Genomic DNA, 19,319 nt, shown 5'->3' on the forward strand with positions numbered 1-19,319 from the left:
CTTCTTCAACTTTGGGACATATCGTACATCCCGCAAAATTCTAGTAGATCCATCATGACTCCTCAGTTTAATTGAACCTATCCCGGCTATTTTACATGTGTTATCATTACCCATGTAAACAACCCTTCATCTAGTTTTGAAATTCAAAGAACCATTCCCGAATGGGACACATATGATAGGAACAACCAGAATCCATGATCCACTCATCTGCATGTAATGTTGAAGATGTCATACTAAGAGAAAAGTCTGACTCTGCTTCACTATTGCATTCTGCAACATTTGCATCTTGCGGAGTCTTCCCTTTTTTCTTCAATTTTGGACAATCTTTCTTCCAATGTCCTTTTCTTTGCAAAAGGAACATTCATCTTTAACAACACTCGACCTTTGGACTTTCTTCTCTTCCCTTAGACCGACTTTCTTGGCGACCTCTTGTTACCAATGCTTCCACTGCTGCTTCACCTGAACCTTTCAACTTATCCTTTCGGCGTAGTTCATAGCTATACAATGCAGCAGTTACTTCATTGAAAGTTACTTCCGATTTTCCATGAAGTAGAGTAGTTTCAAGGTACTCAAACTCCTCGAGAGCGATCCCAACAACATTAACGCCAAGTCTTCGTCTTCAAAAGTCACATCCAAATTCAACAAATCACCACCACCGATTAAAATTGGTAATGTGCTCGTTCATCGTGGTACCAGAACATAATTGAAGCGAAGCAGTCTTTTCTTCATATGCAACTTATTTGATGTTCTTCTTCAAGAATTTCTTCTCCAATGCTTTCCACAATTTACTTGCGAAGTCTCTTTCTTGAATGTATACTACGCTCTCGGAAAGACATGATCGAATTGTACCACATGCCAATCGGTTGATGGTCTTCCATTCTTTATCATCAACCCTTCGGTTTTTCTTCCTCAATGGTAATATCTAGACCCTGTTGAAAGAGGGCATCTAGAAGCTCACTTTGCCACATGCCGAAATGACCTGTTCCATCAAAAATTTCCACTACAAATCTCGTATTTGCAGTTCCAATCCTCGGCAAAATGTACGAAGTGGAAGTTGTTGATATGGATGGTTTTTCTTCTGTCATTTTTGCCATAGCTTCTACTTAATAGCCACCAAATGCAGAATACCCACAAGCTTTAGGAAATGTTTCTGATGTGTAAGATCAGACTAAGCTGCAAACACAGAGCATACTACAAAACCTTGGCTCGGATACCAATTGTTGCGGAAGCGACGATAATATTAATAACAATATTATCAGAAATATTTAGATAATTATTATGCCAACAATTATACTAAGAAAATTCCCAGTTAAATTGGAGGGGTCACAATGGTCCCGCTTAAAACCCAACAACTAGACAGAACTCACTTAGATATTTATAGCAATAATAACTAAATAAATATAACCAACATAAAGCTATTAAATATAAGCAAACAAATAAGAAATAAAATACCAGAGATTTAACGAGGTTCGGCCAATTTAGCTTACGTCCTCGGACACTACCAAATTAATATTTCTTCTAGAAATATTACAAAGGAGAAGATTTTGGGATGATAAAACCAAAGGGGGAGGGGTTCTATATATAACAAACCAAACCCCCTCCCTTTCTATCTTTTCCTAATGTGGGATATTGCCAATATTCAACAGTTTTATTATTTTGATTCATTCACGAGATAAAAAGTTTTCTTTTAAAATCTTTTCAAATTTTCGACACGAAGACATTAAATAATCAAATTCGGTACCGATTTTGGGCGTTGCGAGGGTGCTAACCCTTCCTCGTGCATAACTGACTCCCGAACTTGTTTTCTCAAATTTTGTAGACCAAAATTATTTTTAAGGTGAGCCGATCACACCTCAATCAAGGATCGGTGGCGACTCTAATTTTTGTTTTTTCAAGTCGACAACTAAATTTTTGTTTTTTCAAAAAAATGGTTTCGACACATATTTTTTAAAATTTATTTCAAATTGTTCGTAAGTATTTATTTTAATATATTTAGTATTTTAGATGTATTATATATATTTAAAAATTATATAAAAAAATTAATATAGGCGGGTCGGGCCAAGCCCGGGTTTTAACATTTTTATCTGGGCCGAATTTGAATAAAATTTTAGATCCATTTTTTGAACCCGAACCTAACAAATGGGCCTAAATTTTTTTTTCCAATCAAAATATTGAAATATATATATATAACTTGGTATATTGTAGCAGTTGCAAGCAGTTTAGATAGTTACTAAGTTTGTTTAATAAGTAGTTAGTAGAATAGTGTATATAAATCAACAATTGTAAACTTATTTTAGTGAGCAATGAATAATTTTTTACATTTCAGTTTGTTGATATCACTAATTCTATTTTTTATTGTCCTCCGATATTATTACATTTCTCTCATGACAACGTCAAGATATATATTCTTAATATTTGTTTAGATAAGACCAAATTATCATATAGTTTAAGGTTAAAATATGTTACTGAAATTAAAAATGAATTTTTCATCAAATGGGATGATTAATAAAACTTATTAGGAACTAATGATCACTCAATCAATTAAACTAACTTATATTATGGCTTAACTTTTGTCTATTCTTAAGCTCTTTATTTTTGGGTGAATCCTCTCTTATAGCAATAATATTGTGCAAGTGTGTATACATATATAGCAAGTTAGTCCCACTATTCAGCTTTCAGAGGAATCACCTGATCGAGCTTGTCACCTTCTGCCAAAGCTGAACTAGTTTAGGCTATGTACCAAAAAGCTTCTCTTTCTTTAGCCAGCAAATCCTTTTCCTCTTATAGATAAATCAATCAAAATACTTTGGTTTGTTTTTTCTCGTACTAGGATATTGTAAACCATTATCAATAGGTTGAATTATTAAAATAGTAATTTTTGTTATATTTTAATTATTTGTATTTGAAATGTTACGTTTTAATCATTTATGTTATTATGTGTAACATTTTAGTCACTGAGCCTTTAAATTCCTGTTAACATTTTAATGGTAAGCTGGTGTGGCACATTAAATCGTCATTTCAAACGAAAATTTTAGGTTAGGTCCCTATAAATTTCCATTTTGAGGAATTTAATTTTTTTTCTTTTATGTTCTTTTAACTTTTTTTCTTTATTTTTCATTCTCTTCTGCTTCTCTCTCTGTTTTCCTCTCTTCTTCATTTCTTTTAATGTAGTTTTTCTATGTTTTTCATTTGTTAAAACTAGTCCACAAGCTTGCCTTACTCAAAAAAATTAAATTGTTCGAAGAAATAAAAGTATAGGGACTAGTTTTAACAAATGAAAACATAGAAAATTTATGTTAAAAATGGAGAATGGAGAAAACAGAGAGAGAAAGAAGAGAATGAAAAATAAAGAAAAAATAAAGGAAATTTAAAAGAACATAAAAGGAAAAAAATTTAAATTGCTCAAAACGAAAAAATATGGGGACCGATTATATAAATTAACCTAAGTTTTTGTTTGAAATGATGATTTAACGTGACACGTCAACTTACCGTTACATTGTTAATGACAATTAACGACTCAATGACTAAAATATTACAACGTGATAACATAAATTACTAAAATGTAACATGAAGTAAACAAAAGTGACTATTTTAATAGTTTACCCTTATCCATAAGAATCAAGTCTCATTCAATATAAATGTACAAGTTATCCTTCATATTTATTCTAGTTATATTAGTTGTTAAGTTATTTAATTTAGTATTTGATTGTAATTACAGGTAAAATTATTTATCCGAGTGAGCTTACGTAAATTTCTCCTTCATTCCTTTTATCTTGTTTACGCTTTCTTTTACATTTTCTAGTTCAAACAATGTAAATCATTCAAAATTTGTGAACATGCGTAAAATATGATATGATTAGTTTTGTGTAACTTTTAGACGAGTTAAACTATGTGTTTATATGATATGATTATTATTTATGAATGTGATATTATAGGTAAGTTCTTATGCACGTCTATACGTACCCTACTTTAAGGTTAACATATGTTTATACTAGGCGAGTTCACTTATACGATAGTGCGAACTCACATCATGCGGTCTCATAGAAAGGTTCGAGCACCTTACATACAAACTCAAAGTGCGAACCGTGTAGAGTATGAGTTAGAGTCAAGACTCAATCAGATATTGGGCCAATAATAGTGAATATCATAATAAAACCCAAAATGAGGCATAAATTACACAAAATTATAAGATATAAATATGTATTATTATCTAAGAAAAAACCATGTTGGAGTAGCATATGAACCAAAATAAATTTGAGTTAATATCCATCCAGGTTGTAACTTTTGATTGTTTAATGTGTTATTCGAATAAATTTTGGAACATGTTGTTATCTCTAATTATTTTATGAGTTGTTTGGACAAATTTTAAAACGGATATGATTCTCAATTAAAAATTATTATGGTTGGCATTATTCACCTTGATTATCTTTGGATAAACAAGTAAAGTTGTGAATATGGTTAAAGCTTTTTTTTGTTGCTGGCTGGTTACTCTCTGTGATAAAAAAATCTAGCCTATCGACTTCATCCTTATCCTTTAGATAAGGATGATAAGTTTGGATGAATCTTTATCATATTCTTTTGGATTTTCTTCAGAATTGGTGTGTTAGATAATTTTTGGTGATAAAACTCAGGATAAGGTATCATCTTGGTGTTGTAGATCGAGCTGACCAAGTCTATGTATTGGCAACTTAATGGCGATATTGGTGGATAATTTTTTAAGAGTCTTTAATATTTGTATTTTATTATTTTATCGGGCTGGCACTCTTTTAAGTACTTTTTTGAAGAGCTTAAGTGATTATTTTAAGAAGAGTGATTAGTAACAATTTTGGTTCAATATTGGGATTGTAAATATCAGTTGGTATCACTACACCAGAATAGGCTTTTAGCGACACTTTTAGCGGCGTTTGGAACAAAAGCGCCACAAAAAATCGAGCAATAGCGGCGATTTAGCCAAAGCGCCGCTAAAGGTAGAGCATCAGCGGCGATTTCCCAGAAGCGCCGCTAAAAATAGGAATTAGCGGTGTTTTATATAAAGCGCCACAAAAAACCTAAGACCAACTACATCGTTTTTGCGATTTTTTAAACCTTTAGCGTCGTTTTTATCTAAGCGCCACTAATGCTCGGATCTTTAGCGGCGTTTTTATCTAAGCCCCGCTAATGCACGGATCTTTAGCGGTGTTTTTATCTAAGCGCCGCTAATTCTCTAGCCTTTAGCGGCGTTTTTATCTGAGCGCCACTAATTCTCTGGCCTTTAGCGGCGTTTGTAGCTAAGCGCCGCTAATGCATTTACCTTTAGCGGCGTTTTTACCGAAGCGCCGCTAATAGTAACAAAAATCTTATAAGTTGAAATAATTAATATTTTGTTCTATTTATTATATAGTGGTACAATTTACATTTAAATCATAATTAACAAATAATATTGATTAATACAAAAAGTTTTTATTAAAGAGAAGTCGTATATATATATAATGACTAACTATTTATTACTAATTTTCAATCACAGTTGATTTAAACTACTTTACGAGAGAAAATATATTAAATTATGAATAAAATAAAATATAATAAAACTTAAATTTTTGTATTGTAAAGAATAAATTAAAAATAGAATTAACTTTTATAAGAGTAATAAATTTTGGTAGTATTGTTCGACTAAATAAATCAAAGGAATTAATATAAAACACCAATTTATACAAAATATATTTTAACAATTAATTATTGTTTAATCGATTTTGACTATATTTTATGATTATATATATTAAAGATTTTGGGATTTTTTTTATGGACGGTATTTTAAGGAGTACGGGGTATAGATTTAAGGTTTGGGATTTAAGGTTAATTTAGGGGTTAGAGGTTTAGGAGTTTGAGATTTAGGGTTTCAACGGTCATGTTAGGGTTTAATTTAGATTAATATTAGTTTTTGATTTTTTATGGTTAATATATATGCTCTTATATATTTGTAAAATAGATCCAAAATAAATTTAATATATTGAATATTATAATAGGTAGATCATGATCACTTTATGCATGTCGATTGATTGGTTAATTTATAATTTGAGACTTGTTAAATGATACAATTAATTATCTTGTATATTTAAAACATTTAACCCTAACCATTTGATTTTTTGATATATATGGCTATAGCAATACCGGATGCAAAAATATCGATACTTAAGTTCAAAATGATAAAACTTATATTTAGATCCATACGAAAATTTTTGTCATAAAGATAATATTGCTAGCATATTTCAACTTTGTACAACATTTTAACTATATATAACTTGTTGTTTAATAGATTTTCACTATATTTTGTGATTATTAAAGAATATTAATTTAGGGAATTTTTGGGTTTGGTCGGGGTTTAGACGGTCATGATAGGGTTTCTTAAGAGGTTGATATTAGATTGATTAATTATTACGGTAAATATATATATATGTTCTTATATATTTGTAAAATAAATCCGATCAATAAATTTAATATATTGAAGTTTAGTATAGTTTATATTATAATTAATAGATATATATATATATATATATATATATATATATATATATAGGTGTGTGGTACTTAGATGATCATTTTATAGATGCATGTTAATTTATAATTTGAAGATTGTTAAATGATACAATTAACTAATAATAGTTGTATATTTAAAACATTTAACCCAAATTAACGGCCATTTGATATTTTTGATATATATGGATATATATATAGTTATTAATTATTTAATTTGTATATATAGGACCAAACTAATCTTGGTATAAATAAATAAAAAAATAAATAAGTAGGTAATTATGTATTTGTTAAATAAATAGGTAATTAATTATTTAAATGTAAGACACAAAAAAAAGAAGAGAAATTTAGCGGCGTTTCTATATAAAAACGCCGCAAAAGGTAGTCTTTACCGGCGTTTTAGTCAAAAACGCCACAAATATTGCAATATACGACGTCGTTACGTGTTAGGGAATCAGTTTCTATTGTGGCGTTTTATAGGGAAGCGCCGCTAATATTCTTGAAACTCTGTCAGAACGGCGTCGTTTCAGTTGAATGATGTACTCTATTACTGGTGTTTTTCGGGAAAACGCCGCAAATATGTCTACAATTTTGTGAAAACATCACCGTTTCTTTGTGTAATTGAAAATTTAGTGGCGTTTTTTCCCCTAGCGCCGCAAAAGGGCATGCAATAGCAGCGTTTTTACGCAAAAACGCCTCAAATGTGACTTAAAATTAATTTAAACGGCGCCGTTTCTTTAAAGGCCATTTAACCCGTGTCCTCATCCTTTACGAATTTATTATCGGACAAAAAATGCATTTTCTATACCAAATTTTATAAAAAAAAATTGTTTTTTATATAAAGAGACAAAATTTGTTGTACCAAGTTTATTATAACAAATTTCATCTATTTGTTAAGAGGAAATTTGAAGCTTCATACGAAAATTTGTCATAAAGATAATATTGCTACCTTATTTCAACTTTATACAACATTTTTAACTATATATATATAACTTGTTGTTTAACAGATTTTCACTATATTTTTTTATTATTAAAGAATATTTTGAGAATATTTTGGTCGATGCATGGTATTTTAAGGAGTACGGGCCGGTATATATGAATTTAAGGTTTGGTATTTATGGTTTAGGAGTTAGGGGCTGGGTTATGCTTTAGGGGTTACAGACGTGAATTTAGGGGTTAGGGACAGGGTTAATTAGGGTTTAGGGGATTTAAGGGTTAGAGAGGTTTTAGGGTTTGGCGGGGTTTAGGGTTTCTTAAGAGGTTAATATTAGATTGATTAATTTTGGAGGTAAATATATATGTTCTTATATATTTGTAAAATATAGATCCGAATAAATTTAATATTAAGATAAGTTTTGAGTATAATAGGTAGATGATCACTTTATGCATGTAGCTACATAAATTGATTGGTTAATATGAAGATTACAAGGTTAATTTATAATTTGAGACTTGTTAAATGATACAATATAACTAATAATAGTTATATATTTAAAACATTTAACCCAAATTAACGGCCATTTGATAAATTTTTGATATATATGGATATATATGGATATATATATATAGTTATTAATTATTTAATTTGTATATATAGGACCAAAATAATATTGGTATAAATAAATAAACAAATAAATAAGTAAGTAATTATTTATTTGTTAAATAAATTGGTAATTAATTATTTAAATGTAAGACAAAAAAAATGAGAGTTTTAGCGGCGTTTCTATATAAAAACGCCGCAAAAGGTATCCTTTACCGACGTTTTAGTCAAAAACGCCACAAATATTGCAATATACGATGTCGTTACGTGTTAGGGAATCAGTAGTGGCGTTTTTCCACAAAGCGCCGCAAAACTTACATAACTTTACTTAAACGGCGCCGTTTCTTCAGAGGACAAATTAACTTAGATCTGTGTCGTCCTCCAATTACAGCAAGAGGGAAATTGCAGAGAAATTAGGAGAGAAATTTTCTAAGTGTCGAAAGGGGAGAAAACTTTTCACGAAAAATACAAAGGAAAGAAAGGTGGTCGGAGTCGATCTTGAAACAAGGTGGGCACAGCTGCGAAATTTGTCGATTGAATAGGTAAGCCGTTTCTGTTCTTTTTCGATTAAATTTTTTGGGTTTTAGGTCAGTCTAAGTTATTTGGGGTTTTAGGGTTTCGATTAAACAACATCAAAAATGTGGTGAATCATTAGATAAAAGCGAAAAAAAATTTAGGGTTTCTTTCCGTGTTGCCTTGATGCGTTGTTGCTGCTTCTTGATCTCCTTCTTTAAACCCCTATCCGACCCGATTTGTGGATTTCTGGTGTCAATCGGCAAAGTCTTTTACAAATTAGAAAGTGAGGTGAGAATCTTGATTTGTGGTATCAATGTAGTAATCCGTTTTAGATTTCTTATATCTGCATTAAGTTGTTTCGATTGGTGGTTGATAAATAACTGGTGTATAGCAGTGTTAATAGGAAATTGTGGATTTTGTGGGTTTCTTTGTTACTGGAGAGTTGAAACAATAACCTTTGAACAACCTCCGATTTATTCACTGCAATTGATTGAATCGTACAATTGCTTTTTATATGTGCTGCCTTTAAATACAAAACACAATATTAAATATAGTTAATCATGATTTATTTTGAGAAATCATTATTAAAATTATGGTTTTCGTTTTGTTTTAATCACGATTTCTTTAATATCCTTGGCAATGGAGTTATTCCAGCATCCATTTAAGGGGAAATGTATTATTTCTTGAATTCATTTGCATTCTATATTATTGATGGGTCCATTACTGAAACAATTTGTCAGTTAACATACTTTTTTTTATGTTTAATTTAGAAGAAAATGTGATTTCTCCCGCATGATTTGGTTAGGTTAGGTTTCAACATATATTCATATATATGTTCAATTTTAAACCTCTAATATCATCTAATTCACATCATGTACCTTTTACAAAGAGTGTCGATCGGTTTGATGATAGGTTATGTCGATAAATAATGTAATAGTTTTTATATGTGCTGGTTTGCACATGGATTCATTTAGGCTTATTTAAAAGAAACAATGTATATGATATGGCTTTAAATCCTTTATGCATTTAGGTTTTTTAGTTTTTTAGTTTAGCTAACTTTGTGAGTATAAACTCTGTTTTTTTAGTTTTTGGCTTTAATTACTTACTTTTTTCGGTACTAATGTATTTCGTCTTTTTTCCGTGATTTGCTTGAAATTGAGGAAATTTAAGGTATTTATTCCTATGTTTCTCTATTTAGTTTTCTTATAAAAAAGTCAAATTGTTAATTTTTTGTTATATTTTAGTTGTATAGTTTAATTATTATTTTTCATTTTTAGAAGGGAGTTTTAATTACCATTTTAGCTAAATTTTCATTTGACTTTGCAGCTTATTACATTATTTGATGTTTAAATTTAAGAATTGTTATTCGGCAAAGGCAATTGTTTTAAACTATTAAAATTCGGAATACAACTCTTAAACAACTTTATATATTTGAGTAATTGAATAAGATGGAGAGACCATAAGAGCACTTTAAAGAAAGACTACTTTAAGACCAAAGCAACACTGGACGAGAGATTACAAAATGTCCCGCCGGGAATGATGACATACCAATGGGAAGAGGTCGTTAGATTTTGGACTTCGAAAAAAGGAGAGGTATGTGTTACTACAAAAATCTTGTAATTATTTTGGTTTATAGTATTTACTAATTAATGTACTAATAATTTCATAACGTAGGATCGTGAGCGAGTTGGAAAAACTAGTAGGCAGAATAAAAAATTCACTCACACAGCTGGCTCGAGAAGTTTTGCTTGTGTAGCTCAGGCCGAGGTATTTTGAATTTTTTAATACTGTTAGATATTTATTACTTTATATCAAATAATAATTTTACTACTATATTGTAGGAACTGTCGTCCGGTCAAAAAGTTGGACGCCTTCAACTTTTTGACATGACACATAAAAAGAAAGATGGAAACCCTATGACTCCTGAAGCTGCAGAAATTATAGTACGTTTGCTTAATACAATTTGACTTGTTTTTAATTATTTTTAGTGTTTATTTTTAATGGTTTATTTCATCTATTGTAATGAAAATATTGTTAAGTTATGTTGCATTTGTTTTTTTAATATAGATTGCGTTCCTAACTATGTGATTTATTTATTAGGAAAAATTAAAGGATAAAAAGGCGGAGTACAATGCGATGCCTTCCAGTGATATTTCTGTTAATGTTGACGACATTGATAACAAGATTATCACTGAAGTTTTGGGTCCTGAAAAGTATGGTCGGGTTCGGTTTCAAGGATCTTTTGTTAGCCCATCCCAATATTTTGGATCCATCTCGCAACAATACATGCTTTGAGAGTCGGGCTCAAGTCAAGTCCGAGGTTAAGAGACCGGATGGCTCGGATGCAAGCGACAACAGCTGAGCAAATTACACAACTTAAAGCGGAGGCAGCATCGAGAGAAGCTGAGGTTCAACGGAAGGACGAAGAACTCCATCTGCAGCTTAAAGCAGAGGCGGCGAATGAGAAAGCGAGAGGTGCAGCAAGAAAGCGAACCGGCATAGAAAGTACGATGAACTCCAAAGTGACTTGGACTATGATGAATATGTTTCAGCAGTCCCAACGGCCGCCGTCTTAGACTATCGTGTAAATATTTTTATCATTTTAACTTTTAATTATCATTTTAACTTTTAACATTTTTGTAAGAATAATACAATTTTTATTTTATTTATTGATATTTATTATATATTATTCGTTTAATTTTAAATATTGATTTATTGCTTTCGGTTGGTTTAAATTTGGTTTCTTCTGATTTGTTTTTACAGGAGGGCTCGAAATATAGAAAATTATCTTTTAAAAAACTGCCAAAATTAGTGGCGTTTTTTAAAAAAGCGCCGTTAAAGGTTAGGGTCTTTAGCGGCGTTTGTGAAAAAAGTGCCGCTAAATGACAAGGTCTTTAGCGGCGTTTGTGGGAAAAGCACTGCTAAAGGTCAAGGTCTTTAGCGGCGTTTGTAGAAAAAACGCCGCTAAAGGACAAGGTCTTTAGCGGCGTTTGTGGGAAAAGCGCCGCTAAAGGACATGATCTTTAGCGGCGTTTTTAGCGGCGCTGTTGAAAGCGCCGCAAAGACCTGTTTTGGTGTAGTGTATAAAGATAATTTATCTATTCCAACAATAATTCAAACACTAAAATTAGGACAAAAAATCTAAAATCACAAATATTAAAAGCTGATGATAAAAGTATTATTATATTTAAATTTCAATATACATTTTGCATGATTAAAATGAATATTATTAAATTTGAAAAGATTATTATATTTAAATGGTTTTAATTTTTTCGAGTACAAGATATTGTATCATTTTGATAACAATATATGTTAATACATGGCAATTTTGTGTATAATATGAAGGGCCTTTTGTGAAAAATATTATTTTTTACATGTGTTTTCACAATTTTGTATTTTTTTTGTTTTTCTTTAATCAATAAATCCTATGATGCTATGGGTGATTTCCTGCAAGAAAAAAATGTTCTTATGCTACAAACATGGATGAAAAATAGGTTAAGAAGTTTAAAATAATAAATATTGCAATATCTTTCATAAAACATCATATTTATGTTTTATTGTTATTCTTTCAATAAAAATAAAAGATTTATGAAAAAATAAAGAATGAAGGAAAAAAAAACTGAAGAAAAGTGATATTAAGGTGATTTTATTATATACTTATATGGACAAATGACTTTATTTTAAAAATAAAAATACAAATTGTTGATTGAGTCTTAACTCGATTGATATGGATATTGTTATTAATGCATGAGGATGTGGGTCCAAGTGTGTTCAAGCGCATTATTCTTCTATTTATGAGTTAGGGAGGAACTATAGATAATTTTAATTATTATTTCTATAAAAAAGAAAAACTCTTAAATTTTTTAAAAATTTTAATTGAAACCCTTCAAATTTTAATTTCAAAGTACACCACTAAAAACAATAATGGTTAATTTAATGAATGTTATTTGAGTGAAAAAAAGATTTGCCACTTAAGAATACAACATAGTTTTTGGGATCAACAACATAAAAAAAGCTACCATCAACTAACTTTGGAATCACTTTTTAACCCTAATTTGCTGCATGTTTCCTCCAGTTTCAACATCACTTTTGGTAGGTAAGATTCCTATAATTCTATGTCCTTAAATCAAGTGCATGCCCCTCATCAATAAATTGCAGGCCCCACATGAACAAACGGGGTACTTGAGAATTTTGAATTTCTATACCCTTAACATATAAATTAATGTCTTGAAACTTTTTGAACAAAGATTGGGAGAAAATAATGAACAAAATAAGGGACCCATTTGAAAAATATCCAACTCATTTTTCAAACATTGCGTTTTTCTTTCTTTTTTCCCCTTTTTTGAACAAGTCCAAGTTATTATTCCCTCCATTATAATGTCCCACATGCAAAGGAATTTCCACTGAAAAAATAAAATAAAATCAAGTTGAAATAAAGAGCTGTTGTTTTCTGAACATGAACATGCAAAAAAAAAAAAAAACCTAATCTAGGTCATGTCTGGTTTGGTCTAAAATTTCTCACAGTTAGTTGAGAAAATTTGGAACAAAGGAAGAAGAAGAAAAAGGTTTTGAATGAATTGAATGAAATAGGAGGGAATGTAACGGATTATACATTAATTAAAATTTGTAGGGTCTTGCAAAATTAAATTAGGGCCTCATATTACATTTTAATCACTTATGTTTGAAAAGTTACGTTTTAGTCACTCACGTTATTGTTTTGTTATGACGCGGTCACTCTATCGTTAACTCCTTTACCTCCTTAACGGCAGTCTTACGTGGCAGTCCAAATGGGTTTTAAATGCCAACTTGGATGTCCAGTTGTTGGGATGAAAATAGGTTCTTAGTTAAATAAATTTAAATTGAATTGTGACGTAGGACATCCAAATTGGTATTTAAAACTCATTTGGACTGCCACGTAGGACCGCCGTTAGGGAGATAACGGAGCTTAACGGTAGAGTGACCACTTCATAACAAAACGATAATGTAAGTGACTAAAACGTAACATTTCAAACATAAGTGACTAAAATGTAATCTGAAGCAAACAAAAATGACTATTTTTATAATTTACCCATTAAATTACATGTTTGATGACCAACCTTTTTTTTTCAAAATTGTGAAGCAGATTTTTTTTATTGAAACTATGTTTTTTTCCCCTTTTTACTTCATTTTATTATCCTTTCCTATAAGAAATGTATTCATAAATTTTACTCTAAGATGATATAACACAAAAGAATTCCAAGCTTACAGCTTTAAGCAAAAATACAAAAGAACCAACAAAAAGAGGGGGGGACTGAAAAGAAAGATCAAATAAGGTGCTGCTACCAGCCTGCCTGGCTGATGGAGATATATATATAGGGATAAAACTTGGTCTTCTTTTTCAATTTGGTGACAGAATTTTTGTATCCATTTTAGTTTTGGAATTTAGCAATTTTTCATAGTTTTAGTCCAAGTCATATCCTGCTACTTTCATATTATTATCTTAAAATTATAAAATTTTAATAAAAAAATAGGTGTGACAAGCTCTACTGCTAATGCGAAAAAAAATTAGGGACCAAATTGAGAAAAGTTATTAAATTCAAGGAATTATATATATAGAAATCCATTTACACCGATGTAAAATTTGAGTAATTTTACTTTCTTTTATAATTTTATACAATTAATAATTTAATAACCCAACTATCATATTTTATACTCTATTCATGTAAATCATACATGTTCGGTTTGACATAAATTTAAAAATTTTAATTACTCTTTTCATATAAATAAACTTTTTAATCATTAAATGTATATTTATATAAAAAATATTTTATATCAATATGATAAAATATTAAATTAATTAAAATTTTACATATATAAACATTGCAAATATCTTAATAAAATCAATAATTAAATTATTAAAATATTAATTATATAAAAACTTACTAACTTAATTTACCTATATATATTTTCACTCATTAATAAAGAGGTACATGTACTTGCATGAAGGATCAAGTTTGAAGGCTTTTGTACTCTATCAAATCTAATGGTGCTACAAATCAGCTGACTACAATTAAGACAAGACAAATCTCACAACCAATATAAATATATATATATATATATATATATATATATCAATAACTAACAGCCAAGGACTACATTTAAAAAAAAAAAATCTAATCTTTCAAACATCCCACCAAACCTTTGACGCAAAAAATACAACTTGCAAAGCCTTATTGCTAACATGTTTTTTCAAGCTCTCCCCCCAACTACTCTTTTCTATTTTTCCCTCTTTCTTTTAACATTTTAATCTTATTCTCTGTAGTTCTACTACTTTTTCTTCTTCTTTTTTTTCTGCAGATTCTGCTGCCAAGTGCCTGTTGTGATCTTTTGCTTCCATTTTACCCTTTACTTTGTCATTGGTCAAACAATAAGAAAACAAACACAATCTCCACTTTTCTTTTTTCTTTTTTAGATTGAAATTGAATGTGATTTTTGTTCAACATCAAATTTTAATCGAGGAATTTTACTCATTTATTCATATAAAGGGAGAGAAAGAACATTAATTGCTCTTATTTCACCATTTTTGTCTGCAAAAAGAGTTTTTTTAAAAAAAAAGAAAACAAAAGAAAGTTCTTCAAGTTGGTAAAAAAAAAAGGACCATGATCACCCTTTTAAGAAACCAGTCAAAATTTGCAGTCATTAATGCTAAAGAAAGAGTATAACAACTTAATGAATTTTGTATTTTTGGAACAACCCTTTCTGTTTTTCTTCCATTACTTCATTAATAAATTGAATCCTTTAATTTTTCTTTGAAATTTGTTTCCCTTTCCTATAGGAAACACAACAGTGCAAGAAAAAAGCAAAAAAAAGGTTTATAATTATGGGTTTTTTTTTTTCTGAATGATTGATAGTGACCCAGTTACTGTGTTTTATCAGGCAATGCGAGTTACCATACAGAGCAAAATGAAATTCCCACTTTTTTTAAACCAAAAAAGAAAAATCCCACTTTTTCATCATTTCCTTATTTTCCTTTGTAATTTTGTTGAATTAAAAAAAAACTTCAGAAAAAACCAAAAGATTTTCAATTGCTACAAATAGAACTGGTATTTGTTAAATTTTGTAGTAATTGGCCATTAACCACCAGACAGTTTTGAGTTCAAAGTTTGAAACTTTAGAATAGCGCCAGCCTTGAAATACGACCACATCAAGTGGACCCCACAAAGTGATGACGTGGCGAGACCAGAATGGGTGAAAAGTCAGAAGGTTGTAATGAAGTGTGGTGGTGAAGTGAGGAAGACGAGAGAATTATGATTTGAGCAATGGTCAAAGTCATATGTACACACTTGTCCACTACAAAACACTCAAAAACATAGAGCCTGTCATGTTCTTTTTTTCTAAATTCTTTCTTTTTTTTTTTTGTTGCCCCTATCTCTCTGCTATTTGTCTAGAAAGGTTGAAACTTTAGAGTGAGAGAAAGAAAGGGAAAACATAGCCTCATTAGAGAGAGATCTAAAATGGAGTATGAAAGAATAGACAAAGTTCAGGTAATCTTTTCTTCTTTTTTTTTTTTTTGTTCTTTGAGTTTTTGTATGTTAATGGGGGATTTTGAAGTTGTGGTTAATGAATTGCTAATGGTAACTTTTATAAAGTAGATGGAATGTGAAAAAAAAATGAGAGAAAAAAATGGAGTCTTCCTGTTCTTTGGGGTAGTGAATGGCTTTAAAAAAAAAAATTTAAAGTTTACAGCTTTACCTGTTCTTGTGAGTATTTGTTTGATTCTCTTTTGGGCCAAAAATGGAGTCTTTCTATATGAAGTGATGAGAAAATTTAATTTGTTTATGTTACATTTTCTTTTCATTGATGGAAGCAAGACAATAGAAGAAAAAAAATTTCATTATTTTTCTGGTATTTTAACCACAATTTAATATGAGCTCACCAAAAAAAAAAAAAAGATTTTAGTGCATTGATTCATTTGAAATTGAAGTCAAGGATTAAAGATTGTTTCTTTTTCTTTTCTTTCAATCCCTTATTTCTACACTTTGCAGAGTGTTATTTCACCAAGTAAATTGAGGATGAAGCTAATGGGGCCTCATCATATGAGAAAAAAAGATGGATCAAACAGCAATTCTTCTAGAACATCTCCTTCTAGGATTGAAGATGCTGAGTTTATCAACAGTCTCTTAGCCTCTAAAAATGGAGACTTTGACGATGAAGGTTTGTTATTTTCTCTATTTTCTTCATTATTTCATCTTCAGTGTTGTATCTAAATTTGCATGCTGATTTAAACATGTTCAATTGAGTTGCAGTTAAAGTATCTAATGAGTTAGTGATGGATTCTAGTCAATCAAAAGAATCATTCCCAAGAGAGAACATTGAAGGATGCCCTGCTAAATTGCATCAATTCTCGAAGAGCGATAACAGTAATTCGAGCTCAGTTCATCCGATGAGGACATTTGAAGATGAAAATCTCGATTCTGATAGTAATGCCAGTTCGTCGAGCTTTGAGTTTCATAAAGGGGAGAGAGTGGTGCACGGTTCCGTGACAAGGACATATACCAGACCTACGTCGTCTAAGTGGAACGATGCGGAGAAATGGATAATGAACCGACAAAACGTGCAAGCTATTAATGCCAAGAAGAATGCAGTTCACGGCCAAGCTAATAACCGATTTCCGATTACGAATATGATGAGAGTTGCTCCAGAGTCTGCAAACTCTGATCATCGATTACATGTTAATCGAGTAGCTGATGCTATGCAGCTGCCATTCGAGAAGTTCTCTTTTATGCCTTCGGGAGCTCAAAATTGGGAGATGGATTTGTCTTGTACGAAAAGTTCAGCTGAAGATACAACAGGTAAATTTGCTTATATGTTTGCTGCTTGAAGAGATATATACTTCGCTTCAAGGTTGATTATACAGTCTGTTGTATCATATCGTCACCATAATGAACATTGCTTATAATGTGATTAAGAACACTGAAATGCTCGACTTGCAACATATTAAGCCATGGAGCTGAGCCACTGTTGCTTTCAGTCTTTTGGCCTCCAAATGTATACTATGCGTTGAGTGAAGGGGTTATGAGGGTCAAGCCATTATAATTACATATGCATGAGATGATTTCTTAGGGTTTAGGGGTTTAGGGTTTTAAGGGATGTGGAGGGGACTTTTTCGAGTTTGTTCTTCCTTTTTTAGTTTAATCTTTATCTCATACCTTTAGATTTGGGTTTGCAGTTCTGCCCACAATTCGATCCGTTTGTATGAGAGATATGGGAACTGAAATGACCCCTGTTACAAGTCAAGAGCCATCTAGGACCTCTACTCCTGTAGGGGCAACAACCCCGCTCAGAAGTCCAACATCTTCGGTCCCCTCTACTCCTCGTAGCGGGGCACCAACATCAGCACCTTTGAATCACATTACTGATTCTGAGTCACATCATCCTGGCGATAGCGGCAAGCAAGAATTGTCCGAGCAAGAAATGAAGCTCAAGACGAGGAGAGAGATCGTAGCCCTTGGTGTCCAGCTTGGGAAGATGAATATTGCTGCTTGGGCAAGCAAAGACGAGAAGGAGAAGGACACATCTTCAGTCGAAACCACTAATATAGAGGAGCTTGAACGGATTGAATATGAAAAACGAGCAGCTGCATGGGAGGAAGCCGAAAAGTCTAAGCATAATGCAAGGTTCTGATACGACCGAATATTTTGCAAATTCATGCAACGCTTATATGCTCTTAGACTATTTTCCATCAAGTTCCTTTATCTGATTGCATATTTCAAATTATCAGGTATAAGCGCGAGGAGATAAAAATTCAAGCATGGGAGAGTCAGCAGAGAGCAAAACTAGAAGCGGAAATGCGGAGAATCGAGGTATTCAAAATCCCTTTCGTGATCACGTACTCAAAAATCAAAAGTAATTATATTGTGTGTGTAAAAGCTCAGTGAAAAAGACTGAACGTTGATATGGTTGGTTTCCGGTTGAGGTCATGCAGCTAACTAAATCATACGCCATTACAAAATCTAAAGGTTATGATTCGAGTCTTCTCTTAACCGGAAAGGTCATGATCAATCATAAAAAGGATAATTTTCCGGGGTCATATGCTGAGCAGTAAGCATTGGCAATAGTTATAGGTCTTTTTACTTTTTCAGGCAAAAGTAGAGCAAATGAGAGCCCAAGCTCAAACACAGATGGTGAAGAAGCTTGCTATGGCAAGGCAAAGATCAGAGGAAAAACGAGCTGCAGCTGAAGCCAGAAAAAATCGAGATGCCGAAAGAACTTCTGCTCAAGGGGAATATATTCGCCGAACCGGAAAATTGCCATCATCATCTCATTACATGTGTTGTGGTTGGTTGTCATAATATAAGCACCACAATTAATAACGACAAAATGTCTCAATACTCTTATTGAGCCAAAGTAGCATCTCTTACTCTTTTTTGTGTGCACTAGCCATGGCCTAATGAACTGTTGTTGGCTGCCTTGGGTCCTTTTTTGTGGCGTTACATGAAAAATTGAAATGAATAGTGCAATTGATGCATGGCCATGAAAACTTGGGCTTGAGCCTCAACCTTTCAAAAAGACTAGATAGGACAGGACACGCAGTGGTCAGGGCTACAAGTTGTTTGATGGTCGGCATAATTTGGGCCCTTGGTGAAGGGCCATTGGCAATAATGCAAGTTGGGAATATGAACTTATCTAAATGTGGAAATAGGAACATGTTTTAAGGTAAACCGAGCTTGTTATACTATGTCCATTGTAGGCCTTGAAAAGGACTTAATTCTATCAA

At 31.4% G+C, this 19,319-nt stretch overlaps 1 protein-coding gene across 1 annotated transcript; it reads left to right on the forward strand.

The window, feature by feature from the left end:
• The first annotated feature begins 15,826 nt into the window (after positions 1–15,826).
• Positions 15,827–19,280, forward strand: LOC105776486 (uncharacterized). The gene is made up of 6 exons (XM_012599154.2): positions 15,827–16,086; positions 16,588–16,756; positions 16,849–17,394; positions 17,772–18,219; positions 18,324–18,405; positions 18,685–19,280. The coding sequence occupies exons 1-6, from the start codon at positions 16,057–16,059 to the stop codon at positions 18,892–18,894; spliced, it is 1,485 nt and encodes a 494-aa protein (XP_012454608.1). The 5' UTR covers positions 15,827–16,056; the 3' UTR covers positions 18,895–19,280.
• Positions 19,281–19,319: the final 39 nt, after the last annotated feature.

This window comes from Gossypium raimondii, chromosome 10, assembly GCF_025698545.1.
Source record: "Gossypium raimondii isolate GPD5lz chromosome 10, ASM2569854v1, whole genome shotgun sequence".
Classification (NCBI taxonomy): domain Eukaryota; kingdom Viridiplantae; phylum Streptophyta; class Magnoliopsida; order Malvales; family Malvaceae; genus Gossypium; species Gossypium raimondii.

Bases quoted from the DNA above. Each gene is read 5' to 3' on its own strand.
- LOC105776486 (XM_012599154.2), top strand. From the start codon at position 16,057: ATGGAGTATGAAAGAATAGACAAAGTTCAG. The intron at 16,087-16,587 runs GTAATCTTTTCT...TACACTTTGCAG, and splicing joins AAAGAATAGACAAAGTTCAG to AGTGTTATTTCACCAAGTAA. The intron at 18,220-18,323 runs GTTCTGATACGA...TCAAATTATCAG, and splicing joins AAGTCTAAGCATAATGCAAG to GTATAAGCGCGAGGAGATAA.